Source organism: Pantherophis guttatus, chromosome 5, assembly GCF_059756535.1.
Source record: "Pantherophis guttatus breed Tessera chromosome 5, ASM5975653v1, whole genome shotgun sequence".
Taxonomy (NCBI): domain Eukaryota; kingdom Metazoa; phylum Chordata; class Lepidosauria; order Squamata; family Colubridae; genus Pantherophis; species Pantherophis guttatus.
In genome coordinates, this window is record NC_142067.1 from 48,479,938 (window position 1) to 48,499,352 (window position 19,415).

Here is a 19,415-nt window from a genome sequence, read left to right on the forward strand (position 1 = left end):
ATACAGGGTAAACCAAAAACATTATATTCTTGATTTATGAAAGTATATATTGAAATATTTTCTGCATCTTTGTGTTTGGCTGAATAATACTAGTTTATCCTAGTTTATCCTAGTTCAAGCAATACGTTTATTCTTTACCACAGATCTTGCTTAATCAAATCAAATATTTCTTTTATTTTCCCTATGTAATCATTTTATTTCTCATTGCTTTGCTCCCAACACTCCCTGTCTTACAAATAAATAACCATACACTAGAAAGTAATTTTGCCTTCCTTTTCATGTGATATAAATTTACAAAGTTAGTACTTTCATTATGATTCATTAATGAACAACAGGCAATCCCCATTTCTTTCAATAAGAATCACAAATACTATCAGTATTTGTGTTGATAAAGTTTTTGTCAGTTTCTAGCAATTGGGATGGACAGATAATTGAACGTTATGTTGAACATTGACTAAAATTAGAGAATCTGTTAGTTATAGTGGTTAAAGCAGAAGACTTCAAACTAGGAAAACATGAATTCTCATCCCACCACAGGCATGAAGCCATTCAAGTGACCTTGGGTCAGTCATTCTTTCTGTATCCTTGGAAGAAGGCAACGGCAAACCACTTCAAAAAATTTTGCCAAGAAACTGCAGCCTTAGTAATGAGTTAATACTGACTCAAAGTTATACACACACATACAGAGAGAGAAAGAGCACATGGTGCATTAAAATGACATTTCAATAGTAACTTAATACTCTTAGTACACACATTGTTCACAAATATTCCTAAGATTATTCCCAAGGACTGATTTCTATTTAGTATTACAAGGAATCAATATTTGGAAGCATAGTCCATACTCTCATAGTTTACATTTAGATCTAAACAACAACAACAATAAAAACACCACCTATCCATAATTTTTAAAGTTTTCCCCAATTATTGATATAATCCAGTTCTATTGAAAATCATGGTGAAGGTTGAATGAAATATTTTGACCCCCATAATATTGTGTAGAGCAGGGGTGGCAAACTTGTGGCCTGTGGGCCGGATGCATCATGAGGCCACGCCCATCCGTTTTAGTGAAGGAGGGAAAAGTTGTGATACATCACATGATGACAACATGACATGAGTTTGACACCCCTGGTGTAGAGAAAGGAAGAGAGATAACTCTTAAATATTGTCAAAGATGATCCCAATTACAATGGCGTTTTTTCTCCTTTCTCTAAGGGTGGGACATAAAATTGCCATTGGATTACCAAAGAATGGTTAGTGATTAAATATTAGCTAAACATTTTTGATGGTGCAAATTATAACAAATGAAACAAGTACTGGGTGGCAGGGAATTATAATAAATTGATAGTTCAAACCAACTCTGGACTGCCATCTACTGGGAATGCTTTAATTCTGGATTTTTTGCACCAAAAAAAGAAAGAAAGAAAAAAGATTGGTTTATCTGTTCTAGAAACCTCTCTCCAACTCTATGATTTCAGGTAATCATTTATGTGATTTTGAGACATACTTAGCATCAAAGAGATTATAATGCTACTTCAATGAACCATGTTAAAGCAGGCAAACTATGAGAGACAGTATATTGATTGAAGTACTGAATTGGAATTTAGAGGATCCAGATTTTATTTTTATTAAGCACAAATTTCAGTGGTAACCGCTGCCAGGTGAAGCATCTGAGATATAAGTGCAATGATAAAATGAAGAGTGTGTGTGTGTGAGAGAGAGAGACCAATCTATATGGTGATTTTAACTTTTTCTATAAAAGCGGACATACAATGAATAATGTGATGTATCAGTTTCCCTGTCTGGAGTTGATTGTCATCTAACCTACTTCATTTCAGTCCTATGGACAAGGTTTCTGATTTCAAATTGTGGGATCATTTTGGGATATCTGATGATCATGTCCTTTATGTCCATGTTCATTGATTTAAAGTAGCATTTCAGACCTGTTCCCCCCCCTCTTTTCCCCTCCAGCCATTTTGTTTTTTCCTAATTATTCTATCATCCCAACAGAGTGGGAGAAAGGGGTGGGGGGGAAGAAGAGGGAGATTGGTATGCAGTATTTTACATCTGGAAAGAATCAGCCTCTGGCACCATCATGAAATCTCATCTCGACCCTGCTCCACCCCATCTCCTGGAGCATTTAAACGGTAGACTTCGTTCCTACTACAAACTCCAGCACAAGCCTGCAGTTCTTTAACATCTGCCAGGTACTTTCCAAGCACGTCTGGCAACCTGACCGCTGTATATACATGCAATCTCAATGCATGCCCTCACAATCTGCATTTGCATTAATGCGTTTGCTTCCAGCTCCTGTGAACTTCTATCTTCTTCGCTTGTTCCTTTTTTCCTCGCCCTCCACCTCCCCCCCCCGCAACCACTTTTGGCATTAGGATCTGATTCTGATCCCTTCGGAAGAACCGGAGTTTTCTCTCAGCTCCACGTCGAACTCAAAAGCGAGAGAAAAAGCTGAACCTCCCTCCTTCCCCCCCCCCCCCCCATTCCTGAATAATCCGTTTCAAGCGAGAAGAGAGGGTTGTAGCCTACAAGCTGGAAAAAAGATACGGAACACCCTTAAGCAGCATCAACGCCGCCGCCGCCGCCAGAAGCTTTCGAGGGCAAAGAGGCGGAAGAATCAATCTCCTTTCTTCCCATTTCTTCTTCGCTCTTGCCGTTTGTAAAGGCTGGTCCAGCTCTTTCTAAAAAACGTGCATCTGCGTTCGCGGAGGGATACTTTGCATCCTTTCATGTGTGTAGCGGGTCTGTTTTTGCTACTGCTACTGGCACCGTTGCCCGCCCGCCTGCCTGATATAGCCAAGCGGCGAGAGGCGCTTGCCGTCAGTCGGTGAGCGGCGCTGCTCGGCTTTCCGGGCTGGGGTTGATGTGAGTGTATATGGCTCTGCGCGGGCGCGCGCGCGCGCTTGATTGAAGGGTAGACTTGTACGCGAAGAGGAGACGCAGGAGCAGGCAAAGCGGCGGCAAAGTAAGCCGCAAAGAGCTGGCTTTTCCTAGGCTCAGCACCCTCGCTTAACTTGGGAACTGTCCACCAGTGTGAGCTCCTGAAAAAATGAACCTGCCGGTGCTCTACCTGTTCGGATTGTTTCTCAGTAGCGGGCAAGGTAGGAGTGCCGTTTCTTCTAATCGTGGTTTATTTACCGTCCAAACCTCTCCTCCGCCCCCCCCCCCCCATCGTTACAATGCAAATCAAAGATTAGCATCTCTCACCTCTTTGCCACCCCGGCAAATTAAGGGTTGAAACCATTTTTGCTCTCATACCAATTTGTTCCTGAAATCTATTTCTCAGAAGGGGAGAAAAAAAAGCTGTTACATTTTGTTGTTGGTCTTGTTGAAACGAGGATGAGCAAAATAAATAAATAAATAAATGTTAATTCCAGTTTCTCTTCCAGTCTTCTTATATGGACAATGATTGTCCTTGCTTCTTCACGGCAGATTTTTTTTTTTAATGCCTTACATTTAGCATGGGTCTGAATGTGTTTCTTAATATATTAATTAAAGTTATTTCTTGTTTTAAAATATTTAAAGGGCAGGATAGTTGTAATGAGGGAAAAAATTTGGAATTCTGCTATATGCAAAAAATCGATCACTGTCCTTTTGTGCCTCTGTAAAGGAAGCTTCCTTCTGAATTTCCTGTTATTTTTCTGGGGTGTTTTGTTGGGCACAACATATGTGTACATATATAGATATGTACACAGCAGTTTTATTGCAAGGCAGACATAACATACAGACATCCATAAAGGAACAACAGTTGCAAGGAAGTAGTAATTAAAAGCACAAAGGTTGATTTATATTCCACTGGATTATTTTTTTTCTCTATGCATTTTCTAACATTGTTTTTTAAAAAATAGGCAGATAATTATTTGGTGGTGTTTCCTAGGTTATATTTGGATTCCACTAGTTTTGATTAGGAGAAGGAAGTGCTGAAGTGTGTTGATATGAGACACTAACAGAACCTCTTTGCACAAATGAATTGCAGCGCTTTGAACAGTTCAGACAAGTTTGTGATACGGCAAAGACTGAACTAAATTGCTAAAAAAATGTTTTTGTCTAATCTGTGAAAGATTTAATGAATTTCATCACAGCATATTAATGTTGAAGTTTATATGCCTTAAGAAACAGACCAAAAGGAAGTGGGGGAGGGAAGGGGAACATATATAGTATCTGTATGCCATATATTTTCTACTGTGCTCTTTTCAGTGAGATCATCTGTCCAGCAGGGGGTGATAGAATTCCACTGAAATACAGCATTTGTTAATTCTACTCTCTCTGGGCAAGTTGTTTTACACTGACAAGAGTATGAGTCTGTCTTTTATCATTCTTGAAGCACAGCTTGACATTCTGAATTGGGCTTCTTCAATTCTCATCTTCCCATCCCCCCCCAATGCAATACTTCAGAAACTGACTTCACACAAAGATATGCAAATTAGATGAACAAGCCATTTTCCTCCAAGGCTCCTCTTCCATCACACATATTAGAAATTACTGTCCGCAGTCTAGGGGAAAAAATGTGCCTTTGCAAACTGTTGCACATTGCTAAACTAAATGCCCATTCAGAGTAATCTTGTAAGTCATGACAAGAGATGGAATTGTTTCCTTCTGAAATAGTGATGTAACAAAGTGATCTATTTTTATTATCTCTAAAGCAACTAAAATGTATAGCCCAAATAATGTTCAACAGAGCTATATTTAAGGGAAGAAAAAGGACAGTGCAAGAGATTAGTTATTGCATTTCCCCCTCTTGGTTTGCTTTTGTTTGGTTTTTTTAAATATTTTTTAGATTCAACAACAAATATATCTTACAATGCTTTGTTCAAATACCATGCATAGGTGTAATTATTGAATATATTCATCAGTATTTTCTGAGAATTCAGAGTGGCTTATGTATGATGCCTAGACCTTTATAGTTTCAGCAGGAGAACTAGATCATATATCTTTGGTCAAGAGCTGTCCTTCAGGTTGGATTGCATTTTGTATTGTGACAGTATGGAATGAAGAGGTTCCAGGAGAAGCTGTACGCTGCTCATTTCTTAAGGTCTTTTCAGAGTGCAGTGCTTTGTGCAGTTCTTGTATTCATCATTTATACAGCAATCATGCTGCATAAACTTGCCCTTGGCAATTGGAATCATTTGCCAAATAGGTAATTCACCCTTGACTTGTAGACCCAAATAGAATATATTATTGCTGGCCTCTACATGAAATAACCTTCTGAAATTTGCCTTTGTTCAGAGCAATCTATCTGAAACATGCTTAAATGCTTTTCTACTGTGAGATATTCAAGAGGCTTAGTAGAGCATCTAATTATCTACCATAGATAATTAAAATGTTGGCAGCACAAATTGTAGATTTAACAATATTTTCTTGACTACCTAAAGCCTAACAATAAAAGAGGAAGAAGTACTGTTTATTTATATAAATCAGAAACATCCTGATAGTAAAAAGGTAGAAAGAATAAAGCTACACAAATTTGGGACAATTTCATTGAGCAATTTTTTTAAAAAATAAAAATAACGGAAAACAATTTTAAATAATGCAAAACCATTTCTACACCTTTATCTAAAATAGAATGCTTTATTTTTCAATATTTTGAAAGCAATGCAAGCATACGGGAGGAACAAATAAAATAGGCAGTAATCACTGGGGTCATTTGCTTTCAATATATAAATTGCCAAGGTCCAGGTTTTATGTTGGCAATATAGTTGCTGTGGATTTTATGAAGCATGGTGAAAGCTTATTTTTTCAGACACATTGTAAAGTTAGCCTAGCAGAAGGATAATGTATTTCTTTTTAAGCAGTCATGATATTTTGAGCTTAGCAACTGGGTTTTCAAAATGACCAAAGTGAAAATTGAAAATTGACATCAGTGCTCCGTGATGTCATAATTAGATAAGGAACACAATGTTCCTACCTTTAATTTTAATCAGATATGTAAAAAAAATGTTACTTTAATGGAAGCAGCCTGATAAAATGCAACCACAAAGATGTTTTTTTTAAAAGCAGGATTTTTTGTTCATACAGAATTTAGGTTTTTGATTAATAGTGTAAAGGTATTTAATTAAGTCTTTGTTTATCATCAACAGTGAGCTGTTGGACAGCATTACTTGGTCTGTTGTGTGGATGTTTGGGTGGTTCAGGGGTGGAGAATTGTGGTGGGTGGGAGTGTATTTGGGGATTGTTATATGTGTTGGACCTGGTCTTTGGGTGTTAAGTGAATTTTGTTGTATGGGTATATTGTGTATACATGTACAATGACAAAAAGTTGTTGTTGTCATTATTATTATTATTATTATTATTATTATTATTATTATTATTATTATTATTATCTCAAATTTTTGTCAAAATCTATACCGTATTTTCCGGCGTATAAGACGATTTTTAACACATGAAAATCTTCTCAAAAGTCGGGGGTCGTCTTATACGCCGGGTGTCGTTCTCCTGTAACCAGGCAGATCAGCCCGAAAGGCTCTGATGAGCCTTAAATGGCTCTGGCTATCCAAGCTCTGATAATCCCAGCTTTGCCTGCTAATCAGGCAACTCAGCTGGGATCACCAGAGCCATGTAAAAGGAAAAAACTTTTTTCTTTTACATGGTTCTGGCGATCCAAGCTCTGACGATCCCAGCTGCGTTGCCTGCTAATCAGGCAATGCAGCTGGGATCGCCAGAGCCATGTAAAAGGAAAAAAGTTTTCCCCCTCCAGCTTGCTTACCTTAGCTGCTAGTCGCAACGCTTGCCTTGCTTCACTTGCCTGAATCCATTCTATCAGCAAGCCACTCCCTGCCTGCAATCAAGCAGGCAGGGAGTTGTGGACTTCAACTCCCAGAATTCCTCAGCCAGCAAAACAAAGCTGGGTGAAGAATTCTGGGAGTTGAAGTCTACAAGTCTTAAAGTTGCCAAGGTTAGAGACCCCTGTTCTATTGGGTAAGTTTTTTTCCCCTTTGGGAGCTTTAAAAAAAATAGTTAATTGGGGTTTTTTTTAGTTGTTCTTTTTTAGACCTAGCCATTTAAAGTTTAGGAAGTTTTAAATTTAATTTTCATATAAAAATAAAAAAAAATAAAATAATATTTGTGCAGCTTTCTGAGATTTAGTGTGTTTCTGTAATGTTTCACTCTAACTACACAAACACACAAAATCTCACAAAGCTGTATGTGGAATTTTGTGTGTGTAAAGTGTGAAAGTTGTTTTTTGGGCTTTTTGTGGCTGTGTGAGGTTCCTGCTTGTTGCAGGGGCCATTTTGGGTCTAGCACAGCTGCTTTTACATTGTGGGTGAGCCAGTTGTGTTGTGTTGTGTGTGTGTAAAGTGTGAAAGTTGGTTTTTTGGGGGCTTTTTGTGGCTGTGTGAGGTTCCTGCTTGTTGCAGGGGCCATTTTGGGTCTAGCACAGCTGCTTTTACATTGTGGGTGAGCCAGTTGATGTTTTTTAATTTTTATTTGGTGTGCGTTGGAAGAGGGGTAGTCTTATACGGCGAGTATAGCCCAAACCCTATATTTTAACAGGAAAAGTCGGGGGTCATCTTATACGTCCAGTCGTCTTATACGCCGGAAAATATGGTATTCAGAATAGAAAGTGATTAAGTTGTAATCCTACATATAAATGCTGACAATAAATCCACTAAATTTAAGGAATTATAATTCAATATACATATTGTACTAATTATCTATCTATCTATCTATCTATCTATCTATCTATCTATCTATCTATCTATCTATCTATCTAGAATGCTGATTTATAGAGAAGGCTTAAAATTGTATCTAAATTTTAAGACTCTGATATTTTTTATTTATCATGCTTTTTACAATTGAAAGAGTACATGATTTCTACACTGTGATAAAATATATTGTCTGTTAGGTCTTGTTGGGCTCAGTATGCTCAGTTATGTTATTGAGATAGACTTTTTTCCAGTTACTTCAGTTTACGTGAATACATAAATGTTTTCAGGAAATTCACTACTAATCAGCAACATGTCTTCAAAAGAGGCTCAGCGAGTGGCAAACTATAGTAGTACAATAAAATTTGGAAATCATTGAATGTCACTTGGAACTTCTTTCTTCCTTTGATATATAAAAAAAGATCTCACCTCAGATTGATTAATTAAATAATATATATTTTTAGAAACAACAATGTGGCTTTTCCCTATATTTCCCATAAATTTATTATGCATTCCTGCCACTCCAAAAGAAAAGTAGAAGAAAAAATTATACTAATGAACAATATTTAGAAAAGAATATTATTGCATTTTTCCAGCACATCTTAAATTTTAAAAAATGTTATTAATTAGAAGAATTAAGTATGATTTTTTTTCTTCAATTCATTCAACAGCTTAAAAATCGTATTTGTAAATCAGAGCAGCAAAAATGTAGGTCTTATTTTTGATAGAAATCTGTGGAAAGATAATAAAAAGTTTTAGTCAAGTAAAGTCTAACTCTTAGTAGCAGGAAACTATAAAGATAGTCTTTCCCAGGATTTTTAAAATTATTATTTCATGGTCTAATTGTCTCCCACCCAAATACTAATTAGGTTCAAGTTTGCTTTATATCTTTGAGATCAGCCAAAGTCATTTCTTAAGTCATCACAAACTTAAACAGGATAATTTATATTGACTGCAAAATCCTAGTTTCCAAGGAATGGAGAAAAGATGTGTGGGCTTATCCAATAAGATGTCTTTAAGTGTTACCTTTGCTGTCAAAAACTTTGTCTGAAGCAAAAAAATAAAGAGTTGGAAGATGACCTAGGAAAGGACAAAGGAGGAGGAACCTCTGGAAAAGGAAGACAGAAAAATGATTGAAAAGGTGGAAACTAGAAACAGCCAACATTTAGTTATTCAGTTTCTTGCATTAAATGAAAGAATAGAATAGACTAGACTAGACTAGACTAGACTAGACTAGACTAGACTAGACTAGACTAGACTAGACTAGACTAGACTAGACTAGACTAGACTAGAATAGAATAGAATAGAATAGAATAGAATAGAATAGAATAGAATAGAATTCTTTATTGGCCAAGTGTGATTGGATACACAAATTTGTCTTTGGTACATATGCTCTCAGTGTACATAAAAATACAAGATACGCTCATCAAGAATCACAGGGCACAATACCCAGTGACAGCCATATGGTACGATAAGCAATCAAATCATACTAGGAAACAATCAATATCAATATAAATTGCAAGGATACAAGCAACAAAGTTACAGTCATGCAGTCACAAGTATAGCAACATTAGATTTGGATTATGCAATTAGTCTGCTTTATTCATTCTGATGTTTGGAAATTATCTGTTAATTGTATCGATAAATTTGTTTCTTATGCTCTTCATTGTCTTAAGCTTTTTGAGCTCAGTTCCCACTGTTCAACCTGCACCCCAGTCTTCCCATAGCCTTAAATGCAAAAGTGATGTTTGAGACACTGTTAGTATTTTTATCAGTGATTAATATTTCATTCCATCCATTTGTTTGGGCATTTGACCATTGTTTCCATTTTCTTTATTTTTTTTAAATAAAACCCATATTCAAACAAGAAGGTTGATGCTTTTATTTTTATATTGACAGGAAAAGTTAGAGCTGCTGTTCTCTGGATACATACCTCAAATACTGTGAACTATGGTTCAGAGTTGATACTACATAATTGGATGGCTATTATTATTATTATTATTATTATTATTATTATTATTATTAGTAGTAGTAGTAGTAGTAGTAGTAGTAGTAGTAGTAGTAGCAGCAGCAGCAGGAGGAGGAGCAGCAGCAGCAGCAGCAGCATTTTAGTTTTAGAGTAAAGAAATTGATCAGGAGGAGAGAGCTTCCTATTCTAACTCTTTAAGTCAGAGGTGTCAAACTCATGTCATCACAGTGGTGTCACGTGATGTATCGGGACTTTTTCCCCCTTCGCCAAACTGGGCCTGGGCTTGGCCAGCATGTGATGCATCCGGGCTGCAGACCGGGAGTTTGACAACCTGCTCTAAGCTGTTCTTAAGAAAGAAGAACCTGATTAAAGCATTTCCTTCCTCCAGAAAAGGAGTGGTGGCAGCAGAAACTACTACATAATCCATAATCCAATATAGAGTGCATGGGTGGAAGAATCAAATCTGTTCTAGTTACAGTGTGCTAGTTCCTGTGTGGGCATCCACCATACAATTCAATAAAATAATACAGTTCCAGTGGAAATGAGGAAATAAAGGAAATTAATCAGTATTGTACCTTTCGACTTTTAAACATCTTAGCAGGGTAAACATTTAGGATTGTTTATTTTAAAGTACAACTGTTATTTGTTCTAATGAATACAACATTAAAAAAGGGAGAAAATATTAACATAACTCTGTATGGATTCTAAATATAACTTTACCTACGCAGTGCCCCAAGCCAGCAATTTCATAGTTATGGCTATATATCTAGTTAATGTGATGCCTCTTAGAAAGAATATGTTTTTTTTACAGATATACTTTTCTCACATTTTGAGAACATTCTCAATAATTAAGATCCTGTATATTTTCAATTTGATGTCTATATAATTTTGTCAGTGCCATAGTGTGTGAGAGACCATTATTGTGAATGTACAGTTGTTTGTATTTGCAGTTTGATTATTCACTTCTTGCCCTGTGAAGTTAAATACAAATTCAAGATTCTTACAATAACTTTACAAAAATCAAAACTTTGTAGATATATTTATGTAATCGATTTCTTGTAAAACACATGTATAAATATAATTAATTATTTTCAGAACTTTCTCTGAACACGGGTTTTAATTGTACTGAAATGACTCTTTATTAATCTTATTACTATGTCAGTCTGAATTTGTGAAGTAGTCTAAACATCTGCTGTGGGGCTTGGCAAAAACCACACACATTTTTCTCAGAAAATATCCAAATAATGTAATACTAAATAATGGCAGTTATCAAAGATCGATGTTATATGTAATGCCTTTTACTGAAATGACAAACCAATATAAGATGTAAGTGACAAACCAATATAAGATGTAAGATTAGGAGAATTTATATGTAATGTTATATGTAATGCCTTTTACAGAAATGACAAACCAATATAAGATGTAAGTGACAAACCAATATAAGATGTAAGATTAGGAGAATTTAACATTTCAATGTGGCAGAAACCAGTGTAGTGTAACATAGTGGTTAAAGTATTGGATTAGGACCAGATAAAATCAGGTTCTATAGGATCCTACTGCATGACTTTGGGCCAGTCATTCTCTCTATGTTGCACCTAATTCACAATGTTGTTATTGTAGAGAAAATATGAATAAGCAATATGTATATTACCTTAAGCTCTTGGATGAAAAGTGAAATTTGATATATGATTTAAAGACATAGTTACTGAGTTACAGGTAGACCTTCAGTTATGACCAGTCCCTTAGCAACCAGTATATATTACAATGGACCTCCTCAGAGCTACCTATGATCTGGTTTCAAGGTTACAATTGTGGCCCCCTCTGTGATCTGTGATTTATGGCTGTTTGCATTTATAGCCATTTGTAGAATCCCATGGTCACATGATCTCATTTTTAAAATGTTTTTGCCAGAAACCAGTGTTTACTTCTGGTTTCTAGCGAAAAACGGCAATTAGGTTAGTTTAACAATGTCTGCATTTGCTTAATGACTGCTGCGTTTGCTTAACAACTGCTGCAAAAAGGTAATAACATTGGCTACAGTCAGATGGTGACACACAGCCACCATGTATTATGATCATATTACATAGTTGTAAGTTGTGTTTCCATTGTGTTGACAAGATACTTGCATGGACAGATTTTCTGAATGTTTTTCAGGTGATTTCACTTATAGGGAAACTTTAATATGGATATATCTCCAACTATAGTATAATATTCTTCAATCCAATGATTTCCCACAACTTTACATTTCCCACTAACCTGTGACATGAACTTCCTTTATAATAATTTTCAAATCTCATTTCCCATTCCAGGATTTTTTTCCCCTTAAGAAAATATTCAGTGATTCATTGTTTCCTCACATAAGAACATAATATGTGAGATCCTCCAAGACTACTGTTCTCAAAACATAAATATTTCTTGGAAAAGAATATCACACGCTCTATACACATAATTACCAGATTAAAAGTTGCATAAAAGATTTCTGTTTACACTTCTTGCCCATGAAAAACATTTTTGTTGTTTGAAACTGCCAGCCATTCTAGAAGCCATTATATTATATTAGGGGTGGGATTCAGCCTATTTGGACTGGTTCAGGTGAACCAGTAGCAGTGGTGGGTTCCCCCGGTTCAGACCGGTTCTATAGAACCAGTAGTAAAACTGGTGGGAGGCTATGCCCACTGACCCTGATGTCATCAGAATGCTTCTGCATACGTTGGCCCCGTTGCGAACCGGTAGTGAAGGTGAGTAGAACCCACCCTTGACCAGTAGCTCCAATGATCAGCTGAGAGCAAACTGGTTCGCTCCAACGATTAGGTGGGCCTGCCCACTTGCCCCTGTGCTATACTGACCTTTATTTCCTTCATTTGAAGCCCAGCTGATCAGCGCAGCAGAACAAATTGCTGCGCCTCAGCTGTTTTACTCACCTGGGGCTGCAGTAAAAGGTAAGTTTTTAAACATGAAGCATACACTCAGCGAACCGGTTGTTATACCGCTTGAATCCCACCACTGCATTATATCATATGGTACACCCATGTTTAACACTTTATTTAAATACTGTGTATCAGCACTTTATAATAAAATCTTTACTGAGAAGAAAAATAAAAATCAAACAGTAATGCATAAATAATTCAGAAATAACCCTTACATTTAAGAATCATATATTTCCCACCCCAAATACCTATTGCTTCTTCAGACAGTACTTTAGGATTCTACTTTGCTTCATTTATCTTATACTACCTAAATACCACATTGACTTTTCCTGCAAATAAGTTTCTTATAAATTGAAGCCAGTATTCCATTATATTCAAAGAGAAGAAAATAAAACAGTTGCTAAAGTGGAGAGTTGAAACAGCTACAGTTGTCACTGGTATGAAAGCTTTCCAAGATTAATGTGGAAATGGATATTGCTTGGTTTGAACTGAATCAATTTAATGCTGTCTATAATAATTAAATGACACCTTCCCCTTTCTATTTCTGTTTAGCTACTTCTTTATCTTGTCCCATCTTTATCCAGTCAATACCCCCAAATAATTCCTTCCTTCCTTCCTTCCTTCCTTCCCTCCTTCCTCCCTCCTTCCTTCCCTCCCCTCCTTTCTACTATTCATGTCAATCCTCATGTTTAACTCTATGCATATTGTAGTATATCTGTATATATGAATGTTAATGTGCATGAAAGAATTATTTCTATATTAAGATAGAAAGTTAATAGTTAATTCTCCTGCTCCCCATTCTTTCATGTGATGCATCTCTATTCACAATCATAATATGCCCATTTCCTTTACATTCATTCAGAAATGCACCTAAGTCTATCTTATATCTTGACAGTGAGCCTTAGACATCCTAATACACTTATCCTGCTTGCCTGAGCAGACTGACAGGAGAGTTTAGAATAGCAGCAAATATAAATATATGCTTAGGCAAAAGAGCTCATTGAATATCTCACAAACCTGCAGCAGATAAAGAAAAAGAGAAAAAATAGATAATTTTTTCTAAATTCTAAATCCAAAATTTAAAGGGCTTGGGGGATGAATTAGAAACACATGTCTGTGTGTGTGTAAGAGAGAGAGGGGGGAAGGGGAGGGAGGGAGAGACAGAGGGAGGGATAGGGGGAGAGAGATTGCTGGTTAAAACTTTTGTTGTTAAGAGAAAAGGTCAGGGAGGTGCAAACATCTTATAGAATATATTGTAAGACAAAGAAAGATCATTGCAAGAGGTAGGCAAGGTGAAGAATGGAAAAAAGTCACAAGATGTTTATGAGCTACTGGTACTTTCCAGGAGAAACAGAAAAATGCAACATTTGGGGAGAGCTGTTGTGGCCCAAGGCCCAAGTAGATAGTAATCGACGCAAACAGTTCCAAAACAAACAGACTGTATTAGAACAGCTAATAAAGACAGAGAATTAACTCATTCTCAGCGTAGTCCAAACTAAATTAAAACAAACTGTTCATAACACAAATTCTTCAGTCTAATCACCAACCTTGGTATAATTAGGCAAAATGCCAAAGGCTTCTCTTGGCAAAAGTTCAAAAGCAGACGACGCTGACAAGAGATAAGTGCAGTAATACTATCAACCTTGTTTTCCAACGAAGAGCCCAAGAGCCATTGCTGGTCTTTTAAATCTTATGGAATGGACCAATCATCTCTTGGCCTACTCCTGAGTCATCCTCTTTGCTTTAGCTGCTCTTGCCTTCTGGCAGCTCTTCTCATACATGCATTAGGAACAGGCTCCTCCTGTTCCTCTGCCTCTCTACTATCAGCCTCTGGACGCTCTGGAGTCTGCAACTCAGGCCCTGGCCCCATCTCTGTCTTCGACACAGAGCCCTCATCTGGGCCTTCCCCAGCCTCTAGGACTGGTCCATGTTCTTCCTCAGCCTCATTGCTGTCTGACACCACTGCCAGCTCTGCAGGCTGCTGGTGAACCACAACAAGAGCAATAACTGTCATGGTGTGTATATTTCAGTTCTCTTCTGATATTTCGCACGCTGAAGACGTTCCTATTCCAGCAAGCCGGCCTGACCTAAACTTCTCCTCTTTTAAATGGGAATTTTAAATTTGGTTTTAAATTATTGGGGTTTTAAATATGGTTCAGCCAAATTTATCTAACTTGTTTTATTTCTATTTTAAATTTTGTATTTATATGTTTTATTTCATGGCTGTTCACCGCCCTGAGTCCTTCGGGAGTAGGGCGGTATACAAATCTAATAAAAAAAAATAAAATTTGAAGATAAGGAGGATGCAGCATCAGATCCAATAAATTTCCAGAGAGAAGAGAAAAGCAATTTTTGAACAGTAGGGTTGTTAATATAGGTAAATGTGTGGGTCATTGCTTTGAACACAATAAGAGCGTAATAGAGCAATAAAATTGTGATACTAATTCTTCGTTGTAGTTCTTTGTTCGATGATGATGATGATGACAATGACTATTAACATTATCACTAAGATTATTATGGTGATATTCCTGACTGACTGTCCAATATTCCAGTGTCCAAACTTGGTATTTTCATAATTTCACAAGGTGATATTAAATGGGAGGATAAAAAGTAAGGGCAACCCGATTTCCAGGAATATGGGTGACAGCAGCAGAAGGTGTTACATAATCATAATCACAATGCCAAAGCAGAAGGTGACAAAGGTCTTGATCCAAAAGAAGGATACTCCACCCAGAACCCCATGGCTGTTTTCTACCCTCAACTTTGAGAAATAACAGTAAATCTTGTAAAAGACATGTCTCATTTGAGATATTTAATTAGACTTAGTTATTTAACTTTTGTCATGGCCCTTGTTTTGCAATATAACTTCTAGCAGTCATCTATCCCCAGATACACCTATGTATTCTTATATATTAAGACCAATTTCTATTCACACACAGAGAGACAAACATATATAAAGCAAAACTGAGTGAGCTAATATCCAAACACTATGTTGTTTTCTATTTACAACTTACCTGATGGGAAAATGATTTATTTTATTTTTTTTGGTTTGGAAGAAAATACACTTTTGAAGAACATATGTCCCAATCAACTAGATGCATTTGTCAGCATTTGATTTTTCCCTGAAAAACCTGTTTGAGAGGAACTAAAATCATGCCCTTTAAAACACTAGCAAACATGCAGAAAGATTTGGAAATAATTTTACAAATCCACATAAGATTTTTATCAAATGAACACAGCAATTGATTTCGCCCCAAAATTTTTAAAGCAGTGTTAACCTTGAACTATGTAAAGTTCTGAAATCCCAGTAGTGTAACACAATTAACTCCTTCATATCTAGAATATTATATTATATTCTAGATATGAAGGAGTTAATTGTGTTACACTACTGGGATTTCAGATTAGTTACATTGACTTTCTTGCATAGAATGTACATATTTAACTGGTACACTTTGTTTTGTTGAGGAAATAAAAGCTTTTTTTTCTGACCAGAATAAAATCTGCTGGAGGAATAACTGATACTAACAAGACAATGGGTTTAACTGTGGGGGTCCTTAGTGCTCTCTGACTTTGGATGGTGGAACAGATCATCTACACAACATTTTCCAACAAAATGAATATTCATACAACTTTATCAAAAAATGTCTGACTTCTCAACCCACACAAGCTGTTGAAAAGATAACACTGTCATAAAGTAAAAAATCTCAGAAACAACCAATAGACTATTACAGTAACATGGAATTGCTGTAGCATGCAATTCACAGAATATATTCTTCAATAATAGTCTGTGAATTATAATTCACAGGCAATCCAGCCATCCAGTGGTGAAGAATACTAGAAATTTTAGTTCAGCATAATCTGGATAGTCACTGATTTTTTCATCTGTGCAATAGTTTCTTAATCGCCAATTGTTATAATTCTTTGAATGCAGGTTTTTTTTGTGATCTTTGTTTATATTAAATGAATGTATCTCTTATCTGCCTCCCATATTTACAGTAAGATGAAAGGTTTATAAGCATTAAAGAAAAGCTATGAAATGAAATAGTAATTCATTTCTCGGAATGTCAGTCTTACATAATCTGAATTTGTTGACATCAAAGATAATGTATAGCATTTTAGGAAACAGAAATTTGCACAAAAATGCAAGCTTTATGCCTTAGGTTATGTTTTATATTACCATTCAAATCAGTATTCAAATTGAGTTGCCAGCTATTCAAGCATTTGGGCTGAGTGATTGGATATTAAATGGCATTGTGCCATTTATGGCAGTTTTAAGCTTTGATTCCAACAATTGCTAAGCGCTTGAATGGAACATTCCATAGATTTACATTTGATATTTATGGCTATTTCATCTCATAAATTTTGAGTGCATATGGGATTATTACAAAATGTTGTTTGTTGATTTTAAAACCTTATTTTTAAAACAGGAATATTTATTCTTGTTATATCTCAATATCTCAATTCTAAACAAAATTAGATACTAGATTTTATATATTGCTGAATGAATAATTGGAATTCTCTAAATTTGTATTTTCATTAATATATTTGAATTTAATAATAGATACTATTTTTCCACCCATTTCCAAATATATGGAATTCTATTTTTCCATCTTTAAATTACTATATGCCTACAACATAAAAACATAGACTTATCCTAATGTATCAAATTTGGCCCCATCCCAATTTGTTCTCAAAGAGTTAACTTGCTTTCATTTCATTTCATGAACTTCCATTCATGAAATTGTGGAAATCTCTAATGAATGACCATGAATCAGGACGATAATTTTTAAGCATTTAACACCACAGGAAATGAAATGATATTTTTATGTCACTCATCTTTCTTTTTGTTGTGTCCAGCCTTTATATAGTTTTACTATAATTAGATTTCATCCAAGAAAGTTAGAGATTGTGACATGTTTGCTTTTATAACAAATAAATTCATAAATGTATACTTAAATGGCTGCACAGCTTGGTTTTTTTTTTTTCTATTGATGCAGTCTTTGTATCTAAAATAGGTAATAAAGGATCATCTAGTTATGTGAAAGTTTTTTACATCAATATGTATAAAATAGAATGTCTTCCGTAGTTTATGGCTATAAAGAAAAGATATCTAACATTGAAAAGCCAGCTTACTATTTTTTGTTCTTGTTGTTCTTGTCAAACTTCACTTGATCCAGAAGTGGAACTAGAAAGCTTGTAAGGAGAGGTTCCAGAACAGAGCTGTTTTAATACAGTTAACAAAAAAACTCTTAATGTGAGCCAAACAAACAGATAGATAAATAAATAAAGTAAATAAAACAGGAACTATAAATTATAAGACTCATTTCATAAATGTAATCTTACCCAAGTTTCAACTCCTGTCTTTTTGTTCCTTCTAGGGATCATAACATTCTGAGGGTAATTATTTGCTTTGGGAGGAGCAATGCAATAACGATGTGCATTGTTATTGCAATGGTCTTGCACTCTGTGACTTCTGACTTTGCTTGTCCTAGTCCTCACAGTTTGAATTTTGGTTAGCCACACTTAAGCAAACCAAACCAAAACAAAACAAAATGTTGTTTACTAGCTATAGAAAAGGCTATACATACTATTATATACTCAAGTCTGATAATTTCTTTTATGAAAGCTTTATGAAGGCTTCTTTTTTGTTGAGTCATTGGAGCTATATAACTGAACTGCACATATCCAGTCAACCTTGAAACATCAGATAGATCAAAAAATAAAACATACTTTTGATTTCACTATAGATTATGATCTACCAGGCCAAATATATTTCGGTCCCTGGTGTAATCACCATACCATTAACATTGTCTCCCTGTGAGTTAATTTAATTTGAAGTCTTTGTTGTTCATATTTTGAAGTATAAATTAATCTAAATTAATAGCTGCTACGTTGTCCTTTACTTGATACAATATAAACTGAGCAGATTACAAATTAGTCTATTGGATAACTTTTATATTCATTTCTAGAAGTGTAGAACAAGCAACAGCAAAGTATTGGAAGACATTGCTTGTATCTTGCTTGTTGTCCCAGTCTACTTTTTCAAAAATAAGATTATTTCCCATATCAAATTGAAATTAGTAGGTATTTTATGAAGATGAAAGCCAACTGAGATTACCAGTTTGGAGCACTTTGGCAATTTATTAATTTATGTCCTTTTGATAATGATTGATTTCAGTTGACTATTCCTGCCCATAACAGCTATAGTGTATGTACTAAATAAGTACATAAATAACATTTAATAAGAACATTGGGCCAGGACTAAGGGCAGGTTTAAATCTCCATTAAGTCACAAAGCTTGCTAAATGATAACTTAAACCAATCACTGTCATTTGATTAAAGGTTGTTGAGGAATAAAATGTGGAAGGAATAAGAATAAAAGGAAGTGCCTGATATAATTGTCATAAATAAAAACATGGATATAATACATATAGCTTAACAGATGGTTAGATTTATCTGTTTATCTCCATGCAACATACATACACACACACATACATACACACACATATATATATAACAACATTATTGCTTATTGCAGCTAATAATATTACAAAGTCTATCTGAAAGATTCTGGTATACATTGCTAGACCACTTTAAAAATAGAATTGTTTGTGGATAAAACATGTGAAATGGGCTAGGAATACACTAATTTGTATTTTCTTTATTTTGAAGAATGCACTGTACTCTACCTGTACTGTAGAGGCACATATCGACTAATTGAAATTTTATTTATTTGTATCTTGAAATCTTGTATTTATTTTGAAAGAATACCAAAAATAAAAATAGTTTATTGAAAAAAAATGCAGAATTACTTAGCATTAAGGTTTTACATGTACTAGTATACTGTCTATTATTTATTTATTT

The 19,415-nt window shown here is 35.3% G+C and overlaps 1 protein-coding gene across 4 annotated transcripts in view; it reads left to right on the top strand.

Annotated features, from left to right (window-relative positions):
- The first annotated feature begins 2,071 nt into the window (after positions 1-2,071).
- The window catches only part of NCAM2 (neural cell adhesion molecule 2), a 196,892-nt gene continuing 179,548 nt past the window's right edge, over positions 2,072-19,415 (top strand). For all 4 annotated transcript variants that reach the window (XM_034426183.3, XM_034426266.3, XM_034426347.3 and 1 more), the window contains exon 1: positions 2,072-3,113. In XM_034426183.3, the coding sequence (XP_034282074.2) occupies positions 3,062-3,113 (52 nt within the window). In that variant the 5' untranslated portion in view covers positions 2,072-3,061. The remainder of the gene's footprint in view (positions 3,114-19,415) is intronic.